This window comes from Bos indicus x Bos taurus, chromosome 5, assembly GCF_003369695.1.
Source record: "Bos indicus x Bos taurus breed Angus x Brahman F1 hybrid chromosome 5, Bos_hybrid_MaternalHap_v2.0, whole genome shotgun sequence".
NCBI classification, from domain to species: domain Eukaryota; kingdom Metazoa; phylum Chordata; class Mammalia; order Artiodactyla; family Bovidae; genus Bos; species Bos indicus x Bos taurus.
This window is the reverse complement of record NC_040080.1, coordinates 17,106,975-17,132,854: the sequence shown is the minus strand read 5'-3', so window position 1 is coordinate 17,132,854 and position 25,880 is coordinate 17,106,975. Positions and strand designations below refer to the sequence as shown.

Sequence of the window (25,880 nt, the reverse complement as noted above, 5' to 3'; positions counted from 1 at the left end):
AGTCAAGGCTATGGTTTTTCCAGTAATCATGTATGGATATGAGAGTTGGACTATAAAGAAAGCTGAGCACCAAAGAATTGATGCTTTTGAACTGTGGTGTTGGAGAAGACTCTTGAGAGTCCCTTGGACTGCAAGGAGATCCAACCAGTTCATCCTAAAGGAAATCAGTCCTGAATGTTCATTGGAAGGACTGATGCTGAAGCTGAAGCTCCAGTACTTTGGCCACCTGATGTGAAGAACTGACTCATTTAAAAAGACCCTGATGCTGGGAAAGATTGAAGGTGAGAGGAGAAAGGGACGACAGAGGATGAGATGGTTGGCATCACCAGCATGGCATCACCAACATGGCGTCATACAACATGAGTTTGAGTAATCTCCGGGAGTTGGTGATGGACAGGGAGCCTTCTTGTGCTACAGTCAATGGGGTCGTAAACAATCAGACATGACGAGCAACTGAACTGAACTAAACCGAACATAACAATCTCTCGGTCTATCCATGTCTCTGCAAATTTCACAACTTTATTCTTTTATGGCTGAGTAATAATCCATTTTATATATGCACAACATCTTCTCTATCCATTCCTCCTGTGAGGGACATTTAGGTTGCTTCTGTGTCCTGGCTGTGGTAAATAGTGCTGCAGTGAACATTAGGATGAATGTGTCTTTTTGAATGATGATTCTCTCCAGGTATGTGCCCAGGAGTGGGATTGCTGAGTCATATGATAATTCTATTTTCAGTTTTTTGAGGAACCTCCAGACTGTTCTCCATAGTAGTTGTGCCAATTTACATAGCCATGTGTAGGAGGATTCCCTTTTCTGCACATTCTCTCCAGCATTTATTGTTTGTAGATTTAACGATAGACATTCTGACTGGTGTGAAGTAATACCTGACTGCAGTTTTGCATCTCTCTAGTAATTAGTGATATTGAACATCTTTTCATGTATTCGTTAGCCATCTGTATGTCTGGAGAAACGTCTGTTTAGGTATTTTTCCCATTTTTCAATTGGGTTGTTTGGTTTGTTGATATTGAGTTGTTTGTGCATTTTGAAGATCGGTCGCTTGTTAGTTGTTTCATTTTAGTTGCAAATATTTTCTCCCATTCTGACAGTTGTCTTTTTGTTCTGTTTATGGTTTCCTTTGCTATGCAAAACCTTTTAAGTTTAATCGGGTCCTATTTGTTTATTTTTGTTTTTATTTTCTTCACTCTAGAAGGTTGGTCAAAAAAGATCTTGTTGCAATTTACGTCAAAGAATCTTCTGCCTATGTTTTCCTCTAAGAGTTTTATAGTCTGACAGAGAATTTAAATAGCCATGATTAAATTGCACAAAAAATTAACAAGATGTGTGTCTTGGCAGAGAAATGATAACAAAAAGACGAAAATTCGACAGCTGAAAAAGTTAACAGCTGAAATTAAGAACTAGAGAATGAATCTATCAGCACATTAGATCAATATAAAGTAGAAATAGTAAAATGGAAGATGAGAGGATAAATATTCCTCTATATAGAAAAGCTGGTTACATGGTAAGTGCCTGGTTAACAATACTGTATAACAAAGTTTCCCCCCAAACTTAGCAGTTGAGGGAATTTTTTTTTTAATTTTGATCATAATTTCCTGGTCAGTAATTTGGGAAAGACTCAACTTGGCAGTTCTATCTTTGGGGTCTCTCATGTGGTTGCACTTAGATGTTATCTGGGGCTGATATCTCTAAAGATTTGATTGAACTGTGGTTATGTAAGGAAATTCCCTGAAGTTTTTTTGTTGTTGTTGTTTTTTGGGAGGGGGAGGGATAAAGGAGCATCCTATCTGCAACTTAATCCAGAAAGATTGTACATACTCAGGGGGAAAATGGGGCAGGAGAGGGACAAAGCAGGAGAGAGAGGGAAAGCCAGAGCAAGACAGAGAAAACTAGAGTGAGAGAGAGAGGGAGAGAAAAGAAAGAAAGAAAGAAGGATTAAAGCAAAATACTAACCTAATATTTGGGGAATCCAGATAAAGTTCAGAGAGAATTCACTCCTAGAAAACCTTCACCAAAGTAAATACTAGTAACATCAAACCCATAAAATGCCTAGGAGAAAACCTAGGTAAAGATGTGCAAAACATCGGAGAGAAATTCAAGACCAAACTGAATGAAGGGATATATTTTGCCAATGAATTGGGAGACTCAGTGTTGTCAAAATAAACCATTCTCAAATTTATATACAAATTAAAGCTAACCTCAATAAAATTCCCTGATGCTTTTGTGTGTGTGAAACATGACAAGATGATTCAAAATTTATGTTGTTGTTCAGTCACTCAGTCATGTCTGACTCTTTGCAACCCCATGGACTGCAGCACGCCAGGCTTCCCTGTCCATCACCAACTCCCAGAGTTTACCCAAACTCATGTCCATTGAGTCAGTGATGCCATCCAACTATCTCATCTTCTGTTGTCCCCTTCTCCTCCTGCCTTCAATCTTTCCAAGCATCAGGGTCTTTTCTAATGAGTCAGCTCTTCACATCAGGTGGCAAAGTATTGGAGCCTCAGCTCAAAAATGTATACAAAATACAAAAACCAAGAATGACCAAGGCAGTTAGGAAGAACAGCAACAACTGGTGCACTGAGATGACCCAGAGGGATGGTACGGGGAGGGAGGAGGAAGGGGGGTTCAGGATTGGGAACACGTGTATACCTGTGGTGGATTCATGTTGATGTATGGCAAAACCAATACAATCTTGTAAAGTAATTAACCTCTAATTAAAATAAATAAATTTATATTTTAAAAATAAATAAATAAAATCCAACAATCCTAAAAAATAAATAAATAAAGTTACCCAGACTTACTATGTGTGCTTAGTCACTCAGTCATTTCCAATTCTTTGTGACCCAATGAACTACAGCCCGCCAAGCTCCTCTCTCCATGGGGACTCTCCAGGCAAGAATACTGGAGTGGGTTGCCATGCACTTCTCCAGGGGATCTTCCCAACCCAGAGATCAAACCCAGGTCTCCCGCCTTGCAGACGGATTCTTTACCATCTGAGCCACCAGGGAAGGTTCAAGATTTACTATAAAATTACAATAATTAAGAAAATGTGGTACAGGTGGAAGGATAGACAAATGATACAGTGGAACAGAAGAGATAGTCTAAAAGAAGTGTTCAGACATATGTGCCTTTGGTTTATCACAAAGGTGGCACTGAAGTAAGGAATAGTCTTTCCAGAAAAAGATTCTGAGTCAACTGGATGCCAATGTGAAAACATGACACTTGACCCTTATCCTACACAGTTATCAATCCTAGAAGCTCTGTATAATTACATGCAAAAGAAAAGTAATTACACTTCTGTGAGATACTCTCAGAGAATATTTTTGTGATTTTGGAGTAGACAAAGTTCTTTCTAGGAGGATATAAGGAGCTCTATGGACTGGAACAAGGGACTTGTTCAAAGCTGAGACAGGAGTACATCAAGCCTGTATATTGTCACCCTGATTATTTAACTTCTATGCAGAACACGTCATGCGAAATGCCGGGATGGATGAAGCACAAGCTGGAGTCAAGATTGCTGGGAGACATATGAATAACCTCAGATATGCAGATGACACCACCCTTATGGCAGAAAGTGAAGAGGAACTAAAGAGCCTCTTGATGGAGGCGAAAGAGGTGAGTGAAAATGTTGGCTTAAAACTTAACGTTCAGAAAAGGAAGATCATGGCATCTGGTCCCATCACTTCATGGCAAATAGATGGGAAAACAATGAAAACAGTGACAGACTTTATTTTCTTGGACTCCAAAATCACTGCAAATTGTGACTGCAGCCATGAAATTAAAAGATACTTGCTCCTTGAAGAAAAGCTATGACAAACCTAGATAGCATATTAAACAGCAGAGATGTTACTTTGCCGACAAAGGTCCAACAAAGCTGTAGTTTTTCCAGTGGTCATGTATGGATGTGAGAGCTGGACCATAAAGAAAGCTGAGCACTGAAGAATTGATGCTTGTGAACTGTGGTGTTGGAGAAGACTTTTGAGAGTCCCTTGGACTTCAAGGATATTAAACCAGTCAATCCTAAAGGAAATCAGTGCTGAATATTCATTGGAAGGACTGATGCTGAAGATGAAGCTCTAATACTTTGGCCACATGATGGGAAGAACTGACTCAATGGAAAAGACCCTGATGCAGAAAAATTCTGAAGGCAGGAGAAGGAGATGACAGAGGATGACATGATTGGGTGGTATCACCAATTCAATGGATATGAGCTTGAGCAAGCTGTGGGAGATGATGAAGGACAGGGAAGGTTGATGTGCTGCAGTCCATGGGATTGCAAAGAGTCAGACATGACTGAGTGACTGAACTGAACTGACTGACTGAAGGAACACTACATGTACAGTAAAAAAGGTGAATGAATTAACTTAAGATTAGTAACTTGGCTCATTAAAGTACACCATATCATTAAGAAAATAAAAATATAAAACAGAATTACACACAAAAAAACATAATAAATATTTATGCCAAAAGTCATTGTCATGGTAATTTGCACCACTGTATTTGTAATAGTCAAAACCTGGCAACAAACTGAAATCTCTGCCACTGGTTGAATGGATCAACGCATGCTCATGTGATCATTCAAAGGACTACTCTATAGTAATAAAATTGAATACAATGTTGCCATAAACAACATCATGAGTGGGAAATTAGACATGAAATAAAATATTCTATATGGTTATACATAAAGTTCAAAAACTGAAAAAATATTCTATGGCAGTACAAGTCGTAGGTAAGCAGTCTTCCCTGGAGAGGAGGACACAGCTCTTGGGAGGTAATAGTTATTCTGTGGTGCTGCGAATGTTCTCTTTGTGGATCTGGGTTGGGAACATGACCTAGGCATACACTTACTGTTTGTACTTTGTTCTTTATTATTATCCTTAAATAATAATGTTTCATAAAAATATTATTCATCTAAGCATTTCTTTCCCTGACATAGCACTTCTTAGCATTTCTTAGCACTTCTTTCCCCTGAAAAAATGAGTGAACAATGAGAAGGTTATGGAGCAGGACCTTACGGAGCCTTCTCAGGACAGACCCCCCTCATGTCCTGCACCTGCTTCTGTCTGTAGAAAAGCCTTAGCCAAAGAATAAATTTAATCACAGAAATGAAAATTTTTCAGAAACAAAGGAAAACAGTCAAATCGGATAAAATAATAATAGTTTAACCCTAAACAAAGTCAAGTATTTTTAGTGCCTCCTCATGGGCTATAGCTAACATTCTGAGCCATATCCTTTGAGCTGTTTTGCAGATGCTGAAATCCCAACCAGGTGGTAGAAGTAAATTACATGATGACCAGACTAGTGGGGTGCCATTTCCTTCTCCAGGGGATCTTCCCAACCCAGGGATCAAACCTGAGTCTCTTGCATTGCAAGCAGATTCTTTACCATCTGAGTCAACAGGGAAGCCCATAATCTTCTTCATCTTGCACAATTCTAAGAATTGGCCTCAAGGAAATGGGAACAGACCAACACTAGAACTGATGATTAACTGTATTTCAAAACAATAAAGGTGACACTGATCAGACCTATTTCAAGATGATTGTCGGGGCTAGCTGTACTCTTCTGCAGGTAACCTGTCCCCTACCTCCACCTGTGCACTCCTGAAATTCCCATTTAAAAAGTCTTGTCCCTGATCAGCAAGGGGGAGCTAGTTCTTTGGTACATTAGTCCTCTGTCTCCCCAGAACTGCTGGTTTCCTCAACAAAGCTATCTTTAATTTTATCCCACGCTTGTGTCTCAGTATTGGATTCTTGAGTAATGAGCAGTTGAAACCTGAGTTCAATAATTTCACTACAGAATATCTTCCTTTTTAAGCCTGTTTTCCCTTACTCTCTGCTTTGGGGAAATTTCACTCCATGAGAATCCTAAGTATAGTAGCCCTTCCCTCTCTTACCTGAGCAGATCACAGAGGCTGTGTTGCCATGGGAACAGTCAGGCCCACCCAGGGCAGTCACAGGACAACTCCACAGGAAGGACTCAGCCCCTGAGCAGTGAAATTGGGCTGTTGAGATCTGATCACCTCCTTCCACCAAGTGTGGTCCTCTGGGGGTGGAGATGGCGACTCCACAGCCGAGCTGACGACAGACAACATTGGCATTGGCCAGACTCCAGTGGGAGGCACAGAGCGCTCTCCATCGTCCAGAAATCTTCATCTCCACCTGCCCCTCACATTGAGAGGTGCCGTTTTTCATAAGCTGGACTTCTGTGTACACTGAGAGAAAACGACAGGATTTCAGTAAAATCTGATTTCTTTTTTAGCTTGAACTGAGTATACACGGAGGTTAAGTCCTGATGTGCATCTCACCTGAACAGACAACCTGACCAGCTCCACTGTGGAGACATGTGCCTCCTGGACAGGGCACTCTGGGGCAGGACCAGAGCTCAGGCTCCCCCCCATCACACCTGAACTCTTCAGCCCAGACCTGGCCATCGGACTCTCTGAATGGCATGTGTCCCAGGACAGACACAGCCTTGCCACATCCCAGCTCTGCACAGATGACCTGGGCAGTGGGGAGTGTGAAGTTTCCATCAGACACTGGGGTCCAGGCTTCTCCAGAATGCACTTCTACTCGCCCTGAGCAGGGTCCATCTCCTCCAGCCAGACGCACAAATCCTAAGAGAAACAAAGAACAACAAACCCGGTGAGTGTTCATGAACCTGGCTTGACAATTGGAAACAACATTCACAGGCGTGAGATGGTGTGAAAGCTTTTCTTTCCAACAGTGGAATAAGAGGGGATAAGAAAAGATAATTTGACTGTCCTTGTCAAACTGCATTTTCATGAGCAAGTTTCTGAAGAGATATCCAGAAGGATTGAAGGATCAGTTTGGAATGGCTGAATCCCGAGAATATATATTGGTTAGGAATGTTAATTCCTATCTGGGGCATGGAAACTACAGTGCCCAAAGAAACCACACAGTGGTAGACATTCAAACATGTGTGCAGAGCTGAAGTGAGAGTGAAAAAGGTCCATGGGGTTCAAGAGCTTAGAGGCCTAAGAGCCAGAGAAGTTTAGAAGTTTAGAGGACCATCCTGAGATTTCTGGGGCTAAAATTCTGGCCAGTTTTCTCAGAGTCAATATTCAAGTCACTGAGGACAGGGAATTTCACACACGCTGGATCTGAGTGCAGGTATTATAATCTAATTGTGAAAGAAGTTGTCCACAGGTAAGTTTAGAAATGACAAAAGCTCAGAGAGTCATAGGAGAGGGAGGGAATGGTCCTAGCCATCTTTCTTAAAAACCTAGGATTTATCAAGACACCTGGGAGAAAGTGAGGTCTCAGTGGGATTATGCAAGACAATTGAGTTAGTTGATTACTTCATACTAGACATGAGATTCTCAGCAAATGTGAAAGAGTAATGATAATTTAATGTATTCTAACCTTATCTATATGCTAACTGCATATGCCTTTCCTATTTGGAGTTCTGAGATAAGAAGCCCGCAAGCTATAAAAAAGGAGAATTAGAGGAAGAGAGCAGACAGCAACAAAGCCATATATACTTTCAGTTCAGTTTAGCTCAGTTCAGTCCCTCAGTCATATCCAACTCTTTGTGACCCCATGAATTGCGCACGCCAGGCCTCCCTGTCCATCACCAACTCCAGGACTTCACCCAAACTCGTGTGCATCGAGTCAGTGATGCCATCCAGCCATCTCATTCTCTGTCGTTCCCTTCTCCTCCTGCCCCCATTCCCTCCCAGAATTAGGGTCTTTTCCAATGAGTCAGCTCTTCGCATGAGGTGGCCAAAGTATTGGAGTTTCAGCCTCAGCATCAGTCCTTCCAATGAACACCCGGGACTGGTCTCCTTTAGAATGGACTGGTTGGATCTCCTTGCAGTCCAAGGGACTCACAAGAGTCTTCTCCAGCACCACAGTTCAAAAGCATCAATTTTTCAGCGCTCAGCTTTCTTCACAATCCAACTCTTACATCCATACATGACCACTGGAAAAACCATAGCCTTGACTAGATGGACTTTTGTTGGCAAAGTAATATCTCTGCTTTTTAATATGCTGTCTAGGTTGGTTACTAGGTTGCTGTCTAGGAAGGTTACTTTCCTTCCAAGGAGTAAGTGTCTTTTAATATATACTTTAGAGATTTCTAAATTGCAAACGCCTCAATAAGAATGAAACATAAAAACATTTTGGGGAAAAAAGACTTGTTCAACAAGATTTTAACACTTTCTATCCCCTGTGCTCCTCCCATTTGCCACATAACCCTGCTACCATTTCTGATTTCTCCCAATGCAGAAAAGAAAAAACAAGCTTAAGAGCTGCAAATAGATGGAAATGAGACTCCAAAAGGAAAGAACTTCTGTAGGGAGTGAGGTGGAGTGAGTGGCAGGTTAAATGGGGAGTGGATGGAGTATGAGAGAGAGAGACCAAAAAAAGACTGATGATAATGATTTCATCCTTCAGAGACCATATTTTGGATAGAGAAAAGGTAATCCAATAGGAAAAAAACCTGCACATCATAAAGAACAACTTTTTAAATAATTTTCCTGGTTTCTGAGTGTGCTCATGATTATTTATGTACATGGTGGAATTTGTTCTGGTGAAGGACTCTGATTGCATACATTTGTGAACTTTGAAGTCCCAAAAAGAATGATGTAATAGAATAAAAATCGACTATAGAGAGCAGGTGGAGAAGGCAATGGCAACCCACTCCAGTGTGCTTGCCTGGACAATCCCAGGGACAGCAGAGCCTGGTGGGCTGCTGTCTATGGGGTCGCACAGAGTCAGAGATGACTGAAGCATCTTAGCAGCAGCAGCAGCAGCATAGAGAGCAGGAGAGAACAGAAAATTCACTGCAGAAATTAAAGAATTGTAGGATTAGCTTGGCCACTCATACAAGAATGAATGATGAGACAGAGGATGATCTGCTTGCCCCTTATTGTTAATCCATTTCCATCTCCCCAGAGAGGCCTAAGTTAGGACCCCTAATCTATTCTGGCTGGGAGTTTGGTCACAGGATACACATCCTAGATAAACCATTTTTAATTAACTGTTTGTTGTTGTTGTTGTTGTTGCTCAGCCACTCAGTCGTGTCTGACTCTTTGCTACCCCATGGACTGAAGAATGACAGGCTTCCCTGTCCTTCACTATCTCCCTGACTTTGCTCACACTCATGTCCATCGAGTCGGTGATGCCATCTAACTATCTCATCTTCTGTCGTCCCCTTCTCCACCAGCCTCCAATCTTTCCCAGCATCAGGGTCTTTTCCAGTGAATCAGCTCTTCATATCAGGCGGCCAAAGTATTGGAGCTTCAGCTTCAGCATCAGTCCTTTCAGTGAATATTCAGGGTTGATTTCATTTAGGATTGAGTGGTTTGATCTCCTTACAGTGCAAGGGACTCTCAAGAGTCTTGTCCAACACCACAGTTCAAAAGCATTAGTTTTTCAGTGTTCAGCCTTCTTTATGGTCCAACTCTCACATCCATCCATGACTATTGAAAAAACCATAGCTTTGACTAGTTGGACCTTTGTCTCAAAGTAATGTCTCTGTTTTTTAATATACTGTCTAGGTTTGTCAGCTTTTCTTCTAAGAAGCAAGCATCTTTTAATTTCATGATTGCAGTCATTGTCCACAGTGATTTGGGAGCCCAAGAAAATGAAGTCTGACACAGTTTCCATTTTTTCCCCGTCTGTTTGCCATGAAGTGATGGGACAGGATGCCATGATCTTAGTTTTCTGAATGCTGAGTTTCAAGTCAGCTTTTTCACTCTCCTCTTTCACTTTCATCAAGAGGCTCTTTAGTTCCTCTTCATTTTCTACCATTTGAGGTGATGTCATTTGCATATCTGAGGTTGTTGATATTATATAAATTCCATGAGATTACAAATTTAGAAAGACAAAGAGAGAAGTATTCTTGTGTTCTGTATTATATACCCTGATAAAAGTTACATTTTCAAATATGTGCTGGATAATCAGTAAAGTCTTAGAACATATTAAGATAGAGACTTCTGAGATATCTTACTTCTGTTTTATTTTCTACTTGATTTTAAAATTTACATAGAAGAGTAAGTGTGTGAAAATTCCAAGAAAATTATTAAATAGAAGGCTGAATAAGAAAAGGAGTACATCAAGGCTGTATATTGTCACCCTGCTTATTTAACTTATATGCAGAGTACATCACGAGAAATGCTGGGCTGGAAGAAGCACAAGCTGGACTCAAGATTACTGGGAGAAATATCAGTAACCTCAGATATGCAGATGACACCACCCTTATGGCAGAAAGTGAAGAGGAACTAAAAAGCATCTTGATGAAAGTGAAAGAGGAGAGTGAAAAAGTTGGCTTAAAGCTCAACACTCAGAAAACGAAGATCATGGCATCTGGTCCCATCACTTCATGGGAAATAGATGGGGAAACAGTGGAAATAGTGTCAGACTTTATTTTGGGGGGCTCCAAAATCGCTGTAGATGGTGACTGCAGCCATGAAATTAAAAGATGCTTACTCCTTGGAAGGAAAGTTAGAACCAACCTAGATAGCATATTCAAAAGCAGAGACATTACTTTGCCAACAAAGGTCCATCTAGTCAAGGCTATGGTTTTTCCTACAGTCATGTATGGATGTGAGAGAAGGACTATGAAGAAAGCTGAGAGCTGAAGAATTGATGCTTTTGAACTGTGGTGTTGGAGAAGACTCTTGAGAGTCCCTTGAACTGCAAGGAGATCCAACCAGTCCATTCTGAAGGAGATCAGCCCTGGGATTTCTTTGGAAGGAATGAGGCTAAAGCTGAAGCTCCAGTACTTTGGCCACCTCATGCGAAGAGTTGACTCACTGGAAAAGACTCTGATGCTGGGAGGGATTGGGGGCAGGAGGAGAAGGGGACGACAGAGGATGAGATGGCTGGATGGCATCACCGACTCGATGGACGTGAGTCTGAGTGAACTCCGGGAGTTGGTGATGGACAGGGAGGCCTGGCATGCTGCAATTCATGGGGTCACAAAGAGTCTGACACTTCTGAAAGACTGAACTGAACTGAACTGATGTGAATGAGTAAAGATATTAAATATAATAAAGATATATCCTTGTCTGGTCTCTTGCTGTGTAGACATCTTGGGTCCTTAAGCACACATAGCATCTTCCACACCACACCTGGACCTTCAGTGCTGCTCAGAGAAACTCACAGTTGCCTTCATCAGCTCCCATTGCCATTCCCCTTCCTCCCAGCTACTATAAAACCTGTTTCACTGTCTTCAAAAATTACATTTGTCCTCTTGCTCATATAAGCCCCCAAACACAAGTCTCTTATATCACTGAAATCATCAAATATAAACTACATAATCTCTTATCATAAAACACAGAAATTCATGTTTTATTATCTCCACCTTTGACTTGCCAGTGCATGGCTAAGTGTTCCTCCAAAGTTTGCATTTATACAGATATCTTAAAGGAAAAATTGGGGAGAGAGATTTTTCTAGTAACAATGAAAGAATATATGACTCGGAGCATTTCATTCACAGTTCTCTAGTTCTACCATCAAAGAACTATGAACATTTACATCTAAATTTGCAAAGGAAACTTGAAATCTGCCACAAATCCATAAGAATCTCTGATTTGTTAAATAATATCCCTTTAGGGGTCACCTCTATATATGTAAATGATATCATCCTATAGTAAGAGTAACCTCCAGTCCTACTAGCCTAGTGCAAAATAATGTCTCACATTGTTTGTACAGAAACAACTCCACCCAGGAAAGTACATCCTCATTCTTGTCCCTCCTTCTCATAGCCTCCCTGTGCAAAGAGAACGTGTATGTGGCAGTTAGCAAATGTTTCACTCTTACAAAAAGTGAATTATGAAAAAAAATTATAAGGATTTATTTTAATTAGGAGAATGAATAAAGCTATTTTAGCGTCAGGTAAGTCCACTGGAGACAAAAAGAATAGCAGAGACTTATAAGAGCAAAGTATATAACGCTCATCACTCATAGCCACAGCACACTCAGGGAGGATGGGTAGGCGTCTGAGTCCTCTCTAGCCCACCTATCTCCCATTGCCTTGCTGATCAGGCACCAGCTTTCTTGGAACTTTTCATTTTCTCAGCCTGTGGACAAAGAACTGACCATACCTGAGCAGATGACTCCTGCATCTTCTTGATGATTGCAGTTGTGTTGCCGCCATCCCCAGGAAGGGCACCTCCATACTTGGGACTCCTCTCCTCTGCAGTTCACTTCATCCAGCCAGATGGGCCCTGATCCCCTCCCGAAGAAGGAAGAGACAGTGGCGTCCAGGGCTTCTCCACAGCCCAGCTGCTTGCACACCACGCGGGCATCTTCCAGGTCCCAGCTGTCATCACAGATGGTGCCCCAGGAGCCCTGGTCAAGGATCTCCACTCTCCCAGAGCAGCGACCACCTCCATCCACCAGGCGGATCTGTCTGCTGTCTGAGCAGAGAGAAATGGGATACCAGGGGTTGGGAAGGGTTTTCTGTCCTCTGGGACCCCCACCTGAGCAGTAGGGGGCGCTCTCCTCTGAGGCTGCCAACCCTGCTGGTTCAGACACAGAGTTGTTGCAATGGGGCAGCAGCTGGGTCTGGTTTTTTATACCAGTGGCAAGAGAATAATGAGGTTGAAAAATAGGAAGAAAATAAAACAGGAAGTAAGTAAGTTGAAAACACTCTAGTGAGTAGTCTGAGACAGAAGGTGGTACAAGGTCCTATCAGAGTTAACATTCTGATCTGTAGAATTCTGCACAGCATCAGAGAAAGATTTACAGGAAATGTTAGTCTCTCTACCCAGAGCAGTTAAATGAGTTCAGAGTCACAGGAATGAGCTGGCAGCTGGATGGATTCCTTTTAAAGCACACACATTTTGATGCCGTTGACCTAAGAGTTAAAGGGGTTGAGTAAAGGGAGTGGAGTCAGGCCTTATCAGATGCCTCAGATAGCAATCATGAATCCTCTAACATTAGAATCCTTCTCCTTGGTACAGTCATTCAGAGCTGAAAAACAAATGGATTCTGTGATATCTTGGTTTACCCCAGAATATTTCATTTGTGGTTCTAAGCTTCAGACTTCAGATCTGGATACTTACTTTCAAAGAATGTGATCTCTTTGAGTTGACTGAACAACTTTGCATGAGAAATGATGTCAGGGAACACTGACACTGGCAAGATGCCATTGGAAATCATAGAGTGTTGCTTCTTCTCCCAAAAAATATAATCCCTCCTTGGACTTTGTGTCAAGAATCTCTGTTATTCAAATTTTGGAGTTATGTGGTCTTTAGGGGGAAACAGTGTGTATGTTTGCTTAGTCACTTCAGTCATGTTCAACTCTTTAAGACCCTATGAACTGTGGCCCACCAGGCTCTTCTGCCCATGGGATTCTCCAGGCAAGAATACTGGAGTGGGTTGCCATGCAGTCCTCCAGGGGATCTTCCTGACCCAGTGATCTAACCAGTGTCTCCTGCATTGCAGGTGGATTCTTTACAGCTGAGCCACTGGCAAAGTTCTTCTAGTTCTATCACTGAGCAGAAATAGGTCACATTCATGCAAGCCCTTGAACAAATAATATTAACAAGCTCACTGTATTATTCTCTCCATTTATACATAAAAGTGATGTAAAGAAGGGTTAAAGAATGTCTATCAATGTTGCACTTTAAGTAAATGATGAAGTAGAGAATTAAACCTAAAATTTTCCACTTCGATGGAGAATGGAGGAATTCACAGCAGGCCAATGTGTTTTGCTGGGTCTTGCTGGATACAACTTAAAAAGCTGAAAAATGTTTTTTAAGAAACAGTAAATGTTACTTTCCCAACAAAGGTCCATCTAGTCAAGGCTATGGTTTTTCCAGTAGTCATGTATGGATGTGAGAGAAGGACTATGAAGAAAGCTGAGCACCAAAGAATTGATGCTTTTGAACTGTGGTGTTGGAGAAGACTCTTGAGAGTCCCTTGGACTGCAAGGAGATCCAAACAGTCCATTCTAAAGGAGATCAGCCCTGGGATTTCTTTGGAAGGAATGACGCTAAAGCTGAAACTCCAGTACTTTGGCCACCTCATGCGAAGAGTTGACTCATTGGAAAAGACTCTGATGCTGGGAGGGATTGGGGGCAGGAGGAGAAGGGGACAACAGAGGATGAGATGGCTGGATGGCATCACCGACTCGATGGACGTGAGTTTGAGTGAACTCCGGGAGTTGGTGATGGACAGGAAGGCCTGGCGTGCTGCAATTCATGGGGCCACAAAGAGTCAGACACTACTGAGCGACTGAACTGAACTGAACTGAAATGTATTCAACATTTGTTGATACAACATGGACTAAATATGCTAAAATTCTAAAGAGTGGAGGTTATTTCAATGTTAGCCAAGGATCTATAGCTTCTTTTTCTCTGGGAATTTGCTGATTCATTGCATAATTTAATGATTCTGAATCTGGTCTTGGGCAAGCAGAGGACTATTGTTGTGACAGGAAACCAGCATAATTTGGGAGTTACCTGGTGCTGGAGTGACAAAATTAGAGTCTTGAGAGCCTCTCTCACACAACACATTTTCTCCTCAAATATCTGCCCAGTATATAAGCTGTGAAGGACAGGAGGCTAAAGAACTATATAAAAAGACTTGGAAAGCAGAGTCTTTCTCATTCTCTTGGGTACTGAGCTGCCAAAGAATCCAGGCTCTGAACTGAAATGTCTGAAATCCCCTGTCACAGGGACAGAAAAATCACAGGTGGACCGGGTACTACCAAAACTGCAACCCACACTTATTACAGCTCAGTTTTAGGTTATATTTAGATGTTTGAGTGATGTACACCCCTTCCCCCATCTGCCTAGCAAAACAAAGGGTAGATCCTTTCAGGTATTAGAAAATGTATCAGGAGTATCTTACTTTTTCATATATAATTTATAGCATTCAATAAAAAATGACATGACATTTGACAAGTTAGGATAACACGACAAATGACCAAAGTGAAAAAAAGAGATAAGAGAATTCAGAGACACACATGATAGAAATGCATAAGGATTTTAACTACAATCAGTGTATTTAGGCAAAAAGAGAGAAGGGGAGAATATACAGGTAAAAAGATGAAAAAATTAACAAATAATCATAAACAAATAAAAATAGCAATGGAACCATTGTTGACCTAAAATAAAATACCTAGGATTAAAAGTGAATGGATAAGTCAAACAAATTTTAGATAGAACTTAGAATACAGTGATTTAGAGGAGTCATAAAGATGAGAGATGAGAAGGAAAAGAAAGAGTAGGAGAGGGAGAAGAGATACAGAGACAGAGAGACAGAACTACAGAAGTCATATTTGAAGGTATAATGATAGAGAAATTTTTAAAAATATAAATGGAAGAGTTTTCATAAACTTCCTAGTAAAGCTGCTGAAAATTAAAAGGAAAAAGGAAAATCTGAAATAATAACAGATTTATTTAATACTAAAGGAAGGGGAAAAAAAGGGAGAGAAAAGGGGACATAAAGCATGTGGATCAATTAAAAGCAAATGGCAGATACCAATACATCAATATCAGTAATTGCATTTACAGTGAATGGATTAAGATAAAACAAAACTGATGCAAATGTTACTTGCAAAATGATAACCTTATATTATGAAAACAAAGAAAGGCTGAAAGTACAATGATGGAAAAAATGTACTAACTATAAGAAAACTGGAGTAGCTTTATCAATGTCCCAGAAAGTAGACTTTAGGAAAAGATACACTAATTGACAGTAGTGCTGAGAGGGCATCAGAGGGCAGACAGACTGAAACCACAATCACAGAAAACTAGCCAACCTGATCATATGGACCACAGCCTTGTCTAACTCAATGAAACTAAACCAGGCTGTATAGGGCCAACCAAGATGGACAGGTCATGGTGGAGAGTTCTGACAAAATGTGGTCCACTGGAGAAGGGAATGGCAAACCACTGAAGTATTCTTGCCTTGAAAAACCCCATGAACAGTATGAAAAGGCAAAAAGATAGGACACTGAAAGATGAACTCCCCAGGGCAGTAGGTGCCCAATATGTTACTGGAGATCAGTGGAGAAATAACTCCAAAAAGAATGAAGGTAGGGAGCCAAGGCAAAAACAATACCCAGTTGTGAATGTGACTGGTGATAGAAGCAAGGTCCAATGGTGTAAAGAGCAATATTGCATAGGAACCTGGAATGTTAGGTCCATGAATGAAGGAAAATTGGAAGTGGTCAAACAGGAGATGGCAACAGTGAATGTCAACATTCTAGGAATCGGTGAACTAAAATGGACTGGAATAGGTGAATTTAACTCATATGACCATTATATCTACTACTGTGGGCAGGAATCACTTAGAAGAAATGGAGTAACCATCATAGTCAACAAAAGAGTCTGAAATGCAGTACTTAGATGCAATCACAAAAACAACAGAATGATCTCTCTGTTCATTTCCAAGGCAAACCATTCAATATCACAGTAATCCAAGTCTATGCCCCAACCAGTATTGCTGAAGAAGCAGAAGTTGAATGGTTCTATGAAGACCTACGCGACTTTTTAGAACTAACACCCAAAAAAGATGTCCTTTTCATTATAGGGGACTGGAATGCAAAAGTATGAAGTCAAGAAACACCTGGAGTAACAGGCAAATTTGACCTCGGAGTACAGAATGAAGCAGGGCAAAGGCTAAGAGAGTTTTGCCAAGAAAACACACTGATCATAGCAAACACCCTCTTCCAACAACACAAGAGAAGACTCTACACAGGGACATCACCAGATGGCCGACACTGAAATCAGATAGATTACATTCTTCGCAGCCAAAGATGGAGAAGCTCTGTACAGGCAGCAAAAACAAGACCAGGAGTTGACTGTGGCTCAGAGCATGAACTCCTTATTGCCAAATTCAGACTTAAATTGAAGAAAGTGGGGAAAAACACTAGACCATTCAGGTATGACCTAAATCAAATCCCTTATGACTATACAGTGGAAGTGAGAAGTAGATTTAAGGGACTAGATCTGATAGACAGAGTGCCTGATAAACTATGGACAGAGGTTCGTGACACTGTACAGGAGACAGAAATCAAGACCATCCCCAAGAAAAAGAAATACAAAAAAGCAAAATGGCTGTCTGAGGAGGCCTTACAAATAGCTGTGAAAAGAAGGAAAGCAAAAAGCAAAGGAGAAAAGGAAAGATATACCCATGTGAATGCAGAGTTCCAAAAAATAGCAAGGAGAGATAAGAAATCCTTCCTTGGTGATCAGTGCAAAGAAATAGAGGAAAACAAAAGAATGGGAAAGACTAGAAATCTCTTCAAGAAAATTAGAGATACCAAGGGAACATTTCATGCAAAGATGAATAAAAGACAGAAAGGGTATGGACCTAACAGAAGCAGAAGATATTAAGAAGAGGTGGCAAGAATACACAGAAGAACTGTACAAAAAAGATCTTCACAACCCAGATAATCACAATGGTGTGATCACTGACCTAGAGCCAGACATCCTGGAATGTGAAGTCAAGTGGGCCTTAGGAAGCATCACTACTAACAAAGCTAGTGGAGGTGATGGAATTCCAGTTGACCTATTTCAAATCCTGATGATGCTGTGAAGGTGCTGCACTCAATATGCCAGCAAATTTGGAAAACTCAGCAGTGGCCACAGGACTGGAAAAGGGCAGTTTTCATTCCAATCCCAAAGAAAGGCAATGCCAAAGAATGTTCAAACTACCATACAATTGCACTCATCTCACACGCTAGTAAAGTAATGCTCAAAATTCTCCAAGCCAGGCTTAAGCAATACGTGAACTGTGAACTTCCTGATGTTCAAGCTGGTTTTAGAAAAGGCAGAGGGGGAGTTGCTGCAGGTCCTGAAGCGCGGGCTGCAGCAGGTCAGCGGCCACGGTGGCCTCCGCGGCTATCTACAAGTCTTGTTCAGGGCGAATGATGTGAGGGTTGGCACATTAGTGGGAGAAGACAAATATGGAAATAAATACTATGAAGACAACAAGCAGTTTTTTGGCCGACACAGATGGGTTATATATACTACTGAAATGAATGGCAAAAACACATTCTGGGATGTGGATGGAAGCATGGTGCCCCCTGAATGGCATCGTTGACTTCACTGTATGACTGATGATCCTCCAACAGTAAAACCACCTAATGCTCGTAAATTCATTTGGACAAACCATAAATTCAATCTGAGTGGCACTCCACAACAGTACGTACCTTATTCCACCACTAGAAAGAAGATTCAGGAGTGGGTCCCACCTTTGACACCTTACAAGTAAAGACAATGAAAAGCAATTTACGTATAAAATATGGGGCTTTTCCTATAATTGTACTGCTTACTGTTAACTTGATTAAAGTTATTTGATTAAAAAAAAAAAAAAGAAAGAAAAGGCAGAGGAACCAGAGATCAAATTGCCAACATCTGTTGGATCATTGAAAAAGCAAGAGAGTTCCAGGAAAACATCTATTTCTGCTTTATTGACTATGCCAAAGCCTTTGACTGTGGATCACAATAAACTGTGGAAAATTCTGAAAGAGATGGGAATACTAGACCACCTTGCCTGCCTCTTAAGAAACCTGTATGCATGTCATAAAGCAACAGTTAGAACTGGACATGGAACAACAGACTAGTTCCAAATAGGAAAAAGAGTACCTCAAGGCTGTATATTGTCATCCTGCTTATTTAACTTAAATACAGAATACCACATGAGAAATGCTGGGCTGGATGAAGCACAAGCTGGAATCAAGATTGCTGGGAGACATATCAATAACCTCAGATATGCAGATGACACCACCCTTATGGCAGAAAGTGAAGAACTAAAGAGCCTCTTGACGAAAGTGAAAGAGGAGAGTGAAAAAGTTGGCTTAAAGCTCAACATTCAGGAAACAAGATCATGGCATCTGGTCCCATCACTTCATGGCAAATAGATATGGAAACAGTGGAAACAGTAGCTGACTTTATTTTGGGGGCTCCAAAATCACTGCAGATGGTGATTGCAGCCATGAAATTAAAAGATGCTTGCTCCTTGGAAGGAAAGTTATAACCAACCTAGACAGCATACTAAAAAGCAGAGACATTACTTTGCCAACAAATGTCCATCTAGTCAGAAGCTATGGTTTTTCTAGTAGTCATGTGTGGATGTGAGAGTTGGACTGTAAAGAAAGCTGAGCAATGGAGAATTGATGCTTTTGAACTGTGGTGTTGGAGAAGACTCTTGAGAGTCCCTTGGACTGCAAGGACATCCAACCAGTCCATCCTAAAGGAGATCAGTCCTGAGTGCTCACTGGAAGGACTGATGTTGAAGCTGAAACTCCAATATTTTGGCCACCTGATGTGAAGAGCTGACTCATTTCAAAAGACCCCGATGCTGAGAAAGATTGGGGGCAGAAGGAGAAGGGGATGACAGAGGATGAGATTGCTGGATGACATCACTGACTCAATGGACATGAGTTTGGGTAAACTCTGGGAGTTGGTGGTGGACAGGGCAGCCTGGGGTGCTGCAGTCCATGGGATCGCAAAGAGTCGGACACAACTTAGCGGCCGAACTGAACTGAACCGAACACTAATTGAATGAAAGAGAGAATTTTCATGATTATAATGAGATGCACCCTTAATAAAGATATAAACATCAAAATTCAAGAAAGGTAACAGAACATAGCTTTGAAATATACTTGACAGAGTGAAAAGAAGAAATAGGCAAAATCACAATCAAAATGGGGGATTTTTACTGTATCTTTTTCAATAGCATACAGACCAGACATACAAAAAACAAAGAATACAGTAGATGTACAACAAAATAATCAGCACATTTAACAAAGTAACACATAGAGCAATGACCCAACAATGCAAGAGTTCACATTATTGTAAATGCACTAGGAACAATTATCAAAATGACCACATAATAGGACAAAATATTTCACTCTTTGAATTCATACAGAGTATTTACTCTGACCACAGTGGAATAAAATTAAGAATTAAAAAGAAAATATTGTTAGCCATCCCTATTTTGTGAAATTCAGCGGCACCCTTCCAAAAAACACCTGAGTCTGGGAATAAATTTAAAATTTACCAAATATTGTGAAATAATGATAATAAAAATATAATAATAATGATAACAAACACAAAATAATTATATTATCATAAATTCTTCTAATGAAACTCAAGTAGTGCCTAAGGAATATTTATAGCCTAGATTTAGAGAAGAGGAAAGACTGAAAGTGAAAAAAATGTAAGCTTCAATTAAGAAACTAGGAGATAGCCACAGTTATCAAGACAGTATGGTACTGGCACAAAGACAGAAATATTGATCAATGGAATAAAATAGAAAGCCCAGAGATAAATCCACGCACATATGGACACCTTATCTTCGACAAAGGAGGCAAGAATATACAATGGATTAAAGACAATCTCTTTAACAAGTGGTGCTGGGAAATCTGGTCAACCACTTGTAAAAGAATGAAACTGGACCACTTTCTAACACCATACACAAAAATAAACTCAAAATGGATTAAAGATCTAAACGTAAGACCAGAAACTATAAAACTCCTAGAGGAGAACATAGGCAAAACACTCTCCGACATACATCACAGCAGGATCCTCTATGACCCACCTCCCAGAATACTGGAAATAAAAGCAAAAATAAACAAATGGGACCTAATTAACCTTAAAAGCTTCTGCACATCAAAGGAAACTATTAGCAAGGTGAAAAGACAGCCTTCAGAATGGGAGAAAATAATAGCAAATGAAGCAACCGACAAACAACTAATCTCAAAAATATACAAGCAACTCCTACAGCTCAACTCCAGAAAAATAAACGACCCAATCAAAAAATGGGCCAAAGAACTAAATAGACATTTCTCCAAAAAAGACATACAGATGGCTAACAAACACATGAAAAGATGCTCAACATCACTCATTATCAGAGAAATGCAAATCAAAACCACTATGAGGTACCATTTCACACCAGTCAGAATGGCTGCGATCCAAAAGTCTACAAATAATAAATGCTGGAGAGGGTGTGGAGAAAAGGGAACCCTCTTACACTGTTGGTGGGAATGCAAACTGGTACAGCCACTGTGGAGAACAGTGTGGAGATTCCTTAAAAAACTGGAAATAGAACTGCCTTATGATCCAGCAATCCCACTGCTGGGCATACACACTGAGGAAACCAGAAGGGAAAGAAACACGTGTACCCCAATGTTCATCGCAGCACTGTTTATAATAGCCAAGACGTGGAAGCAACCTAGATGTCCATCATCAGATGAATGGATAAGAAAGCTGTGGTACATATACACAATGGAGTATTACTCAGCCATTAAAAAGAATACATTTGAATCAGTTCTAATGAGGTGGATGAAACTGGAGCCTATTATACAGAGTGAAGTAAGCCAGAAGGAAAAACATAAATACAGTATACTAACGCATATATATGGAATTTAGAAAGATGGTAACAATAACCCGGTGTACGAGACAGCAAAAGAGACACTGATGTATAGAACAGTCTTATGGACTCTGTGGGAGAGGGAGAGGGTGGGAAGATGTGGGAGAATGGCAGTGAAACATGTAAAATATCATGTAGGAAACGAGTTGCCAGTCCAGGTTCGATGCATGATGCTGGATGCTTGGGGCTGGTGCACTGGGACGGCCCAGAGGGATGGTATGGGGAGGGAGGAGGGAGGAGGGTTCGGGATGGGGAACACATGTATACCTGTGGCGGATTCATTTTGATATTTGGCAAAACTAATACAATTATGTAAAGTTTAAAAATAAAATAAAATTGGAAGAAGAAAAAAAAAAAGAAACTAGGAGATGAGAAAGCCTAAAGAATAGAGAATGTTGGAGTTAATTAAAAAAGGAACAATAATGAACAGAAAAGAAGGTAAGCATAAGATGGAAAACATAGGAAAAAAACCCTTTAAACATGGCTCATTGAAAATTGATGAACACTGATCAATACCAATGAAGAGCAGAGAGTAAATGAAGTTAACAAAACCAAGAATGAAAAGGGACATCACTACAAATCATACAGATTTTTTGGTCATAGTTTTTGTGTTGTTGTTTGTTTGTTTTTGGCTGTGCTGTGGCTCATGGGATCTTAGTTCCCAGGTCAGGGATTGAACCTGGACCCGTGACAGTGAAAGTCCAGAGATTTAACCCTCGGATTGCATAGCTTTATTAATAAAATTTATACATTTCATGTGGATAAATACACAGAAAGTGTCAATTTCTCCACAGCCTTGCAAACACTTAGGTGTCTTTAAAAAAAAAAAAAACAAACAGTCATTCTGACATGTGTGAGATGATATCTTTCTGGTTTTGATTTACATTTCCCTGATGATTGACAATGTCAAGCATTTTTCATACACCCACTAGCCATTTGTATGTCTTCTTTAGAGAAATGTCTGTTCAAGCCCTTGGCCTACTTTTTAATTCAGTTGTTAAGTTTTGGATTTTTTTCCTTGAGTTGCAGGAGTTCCTTATTTGTTTGCAAATTAATACCTTATATAATTTGTGCTAGCTTGCTTTTTCACTCTGTTGATGTTTCCTTTGGCTTGAAGATTTTTAGTTTGACATATTCCCACTTGTCTATTTTTGCTTTGTTGCCTGTACTTTTGACATCATATCCATGAAATCATGAAGCAATGTGTTTTTATTTTGTGATGAAGCTATCATATATCTAAAATATAATTCTTTTTTTAATTTTATTTTATTTTTAAACTTTACATAATTGTATTAGTTTTGCCAAATATCAAAATGAATCTGCCACAGGTATACATGTGTTCTTATCTGGTGATGATATTACACAATCACACATAGTAAAATAAATTCAGATAAATAAATGAATTCAAAACCTAATTTTGCAGTATATTTCTGCAAATAATTTTACAGTTTTACAGTTTTTACAGTTTTACAGTTTTACAGAAATTTCTGCAAATAATTTTACAGTTCCACTAAAGAATATTCAAAACCTAATTTTGAATTCATTTATTTATCTGAATTTATTTTACTATGTGTGATTGTATAATATCATCACCAGATAAGAACACATGAAACATTTCATTAAAGGCAGAAGTCAAAAAAGTAAACCATTATAGATTTGATAACATAACCCCCCCATTCATATATATAACCTTAAACATATATGCAAAAAATGGGGGAAATATTTACAAAAATATTTAAGAAAGAGTAAGTGATGTTTGTTTATAAGACTATAAAGAAAGCTGAGCACCTAAGAATTGATGCTTTTGAACTGTGGTGTTGGACAAGACTCTTGAGAGTCCCTTGAACTGCAAGGAAATCCAACCAGTCCATCTTAAAGGAGATCAGTCCTGAGTGTTCATTGGAAGGACTGATGTTGAAGCTGACACAACTGAGCGACTGAACTGAAGTGATGTTTGTTTATAGAGAGTTCCTATAAATAAATAAAAATTTTAAAACATTCTAGAGAAAAAAATATTGTCATGAAAGATATCTTAACTGTAATAATGAGGTGGATGAAACTGGAGCCTATTATACAGAGTGAACTAAGCCAGAAAGAAAAACACCAATACAGTATATTAACGCATATATATGGAATTTAGAAAGATGGTAACGATAACCGTGTGTGCAAGACAGCAAAAGAGACAGATGTATAGAACAGTCTTTTGGACTCTGTGGGAGAGGGCAAGGGTGGGATGATTTGGGAGAATGGCATTGAAACATGTATAATATCATATATGAAACAAGTCGCCAGTCCAGGTTCGATGCATGATACTGGTTTCTTGGAGCTGGTGCACTGAGATGACCCAGAGGGATGGTATGGGGAGGGAGGAGAGAGGGGGGTTCAGGATGGGGAACACGTGTATACATGTGGTGGATTCATGTTGATGTATGGCAAAACCAATACAATATTGTAAAGCAATTAACCTCCAATTAAAATAAATAAATTTATATTAAAAAAGAAAAAAGAAAAAAAACTGTAATATAGGAAAGAAGATAATATTTTTGTATATAGGGTTTGTGAAAGTTGCTCAGTCATGTCCAACTCTTTACGACCCCATGGAGTATACAATCCATGGAATTCTCTAGGACAAAATATTGGAGTGGGTAGCCTTTCCCTTCTCCAGGGGTCTTCCCAAGCCAGGGATTGCACCTAGGTTTCCCACATTGCAGGCAGATTCTTTACCCACTGAGTCATCAGGGAAGCCCAAGAATACTGGAGTGAGTAGCCTATCCCTTCTCCAGTGGATCTTCCCGACCCAGGAATCAAACCGGGGTCTCCTGCATTGTAGGCGGATTCTTTACCAGCTTAGCTATCAGGGAAGCCCTAATGTGGATTAAAAAAAAAAAAAAAAAACATGATGCATGTTCTTATGTCGACTATGAAGAGAATAATGCTGTCTTTGAAAATTAATTATTTATTTGGTTGTCCTGGGTCTTAGTTGCAGCATGCAAATTCTTACTTGTGGGATCATAAGAAAAAAAATTGTAACTACATGTGGTGATGGATATTACTGTACATGTGGTGATGATTTACCAATATGTACAAAAACATAAACACTATGTTTTGCACTTAGAACTAATATAATGTTACAAGAATTACATCTCAATTAAAAATTTTAACAAACAAGAGTGGAATATGTGGATAAAATTAATTTCATCCTTACCTCATTTAGGCTTCTCTGGTGACTCAGACGGTAAAGAATCTGACTGCAGTGTGGGAGACTCAATTGTGATACCTAGGTTGGGATGATCCCTTGAAGAAAGGAATGGAAACCCATTCCAGTATTCTTGCCTGGAGAATTCCATGGACAGAGGAGCCTGGCAGGCTATAGTCCACGCAGACACAAAGAGTCAGACACAACTGAGTTGGACACTAACATTTTCACTTAATGTCATTTTGTGGACCCAAATTAAACTCATCACTTAGATTTTAAAATATCAAATCTCACTGCATCCTACAGGGTTGGGACAGACACACAGAAACAGACAGTAAATCACCTGCACACCAGATATAGGCTTCCTCCTTTGGAGAGCATGAGTTGTAATTCCAAGGGTCAGAAGGACACTGCCAGAGAGAGGTGTCAGTTTTCCGACACTGGATTCTATCCACCCACTGTGGCCTAAAACCTTCTCTAAGAGCAACAGAAGAGTTGAGGGTTCCACTGTCCCCACAGCCAAGCTGTCTGCAGATCGTGGACACAGTGATGTCTTCCATGGGGTTACGGCAGACACTGCCCCAGGTCCCATTGTAGAAAACTTCCAGCCACCCAGCACACTGCTGGTCCTCACTCACCATCCTGAGGGCCAGGAACTCTAAGGTTGAAAGAGGAGGAGACAGGACACAGTGAAAATTTTGCTGCATGTTCTAGGTTTTCCTTTCTTCTAGAAATAATAAACATTCATCTCTGACCTTGTTCAAGAGATACCCACTAGATGACAAGACTGACATCACCGCCCTTTTAACTGACTTTGTCCATTTGTATCTGTCTTTCTATTTCTACCACAATGGTGTAGTGGATATGAATTGAGAGGAAGACCAAACTGTGTGGGCGCTAGTCAGGGAGGGGCAGCTGAATTCTGCTTCCTAACAAAATCTTTGAAGAGTATGTTAAGGGATGTGATGTGGATATTAGGGAGATAGGCAGAATAATTAACCCCAAAATGTCTACATCCCAGGCTCTGCAACCTGTGAATATGTTACCATACCTGACAAAAAGGATTTACAGATGTGATTAAGATAAGGACCTTGGGATGGTGAGATTAAGATAGAATATTGTATGAACAATGTGAGCCCAGTCTGAGCACATCCTTGGACCCACTATCCTTAAACATGGAATACATTTCTTAGCTCTGCCTAAAGAGAGAAATGTGACTCTGGCTAATATCTGGAGGCCTGCAGCATTTCTGGCCTGATAATGGATGAAGGAGGCTGTGAATCAAGGGATGTAGACAGTGTCTA

General features: G+C 40.2%; 1 protein-coding gene and 1 pseudogene across 1 annotated transcript in view; one reads left to right on the top strand and one right to left on the bottom strand.

Moving 5' to 3' along the window:
• LOC113893398 (antigen WC1.1-like) overlaps window positions 1-25,880 on the bottom strand; it is a 69,358-nt gene that overhangs the window by 16,124 nt on the left and 27,354 nt on the right. The window contains exons 9-11 of the mRNA XM_027543400.1: window positions 24,920-25,234; window positions 12,092-12,454; window positions 6,424-6,634 (exon numbers count right to left, since the gene is read on the bottom strand). Of these exons, the coding sequence (XP_027399201.1) occupies window positions 6,424-6,634; window positions 12,092-12,454; window positions 24,920-25,234 (889 nt within the window). The remainder of the gene's footprint in view (window positions 1-6,423; window positions 6,635-12,091; window positions 12,455-24,919; window positions 25,235-25,880) is intronic.
• On the top strand, window positions 12,537-18,312 carry LOC113892927 (annotated as a pseudogene).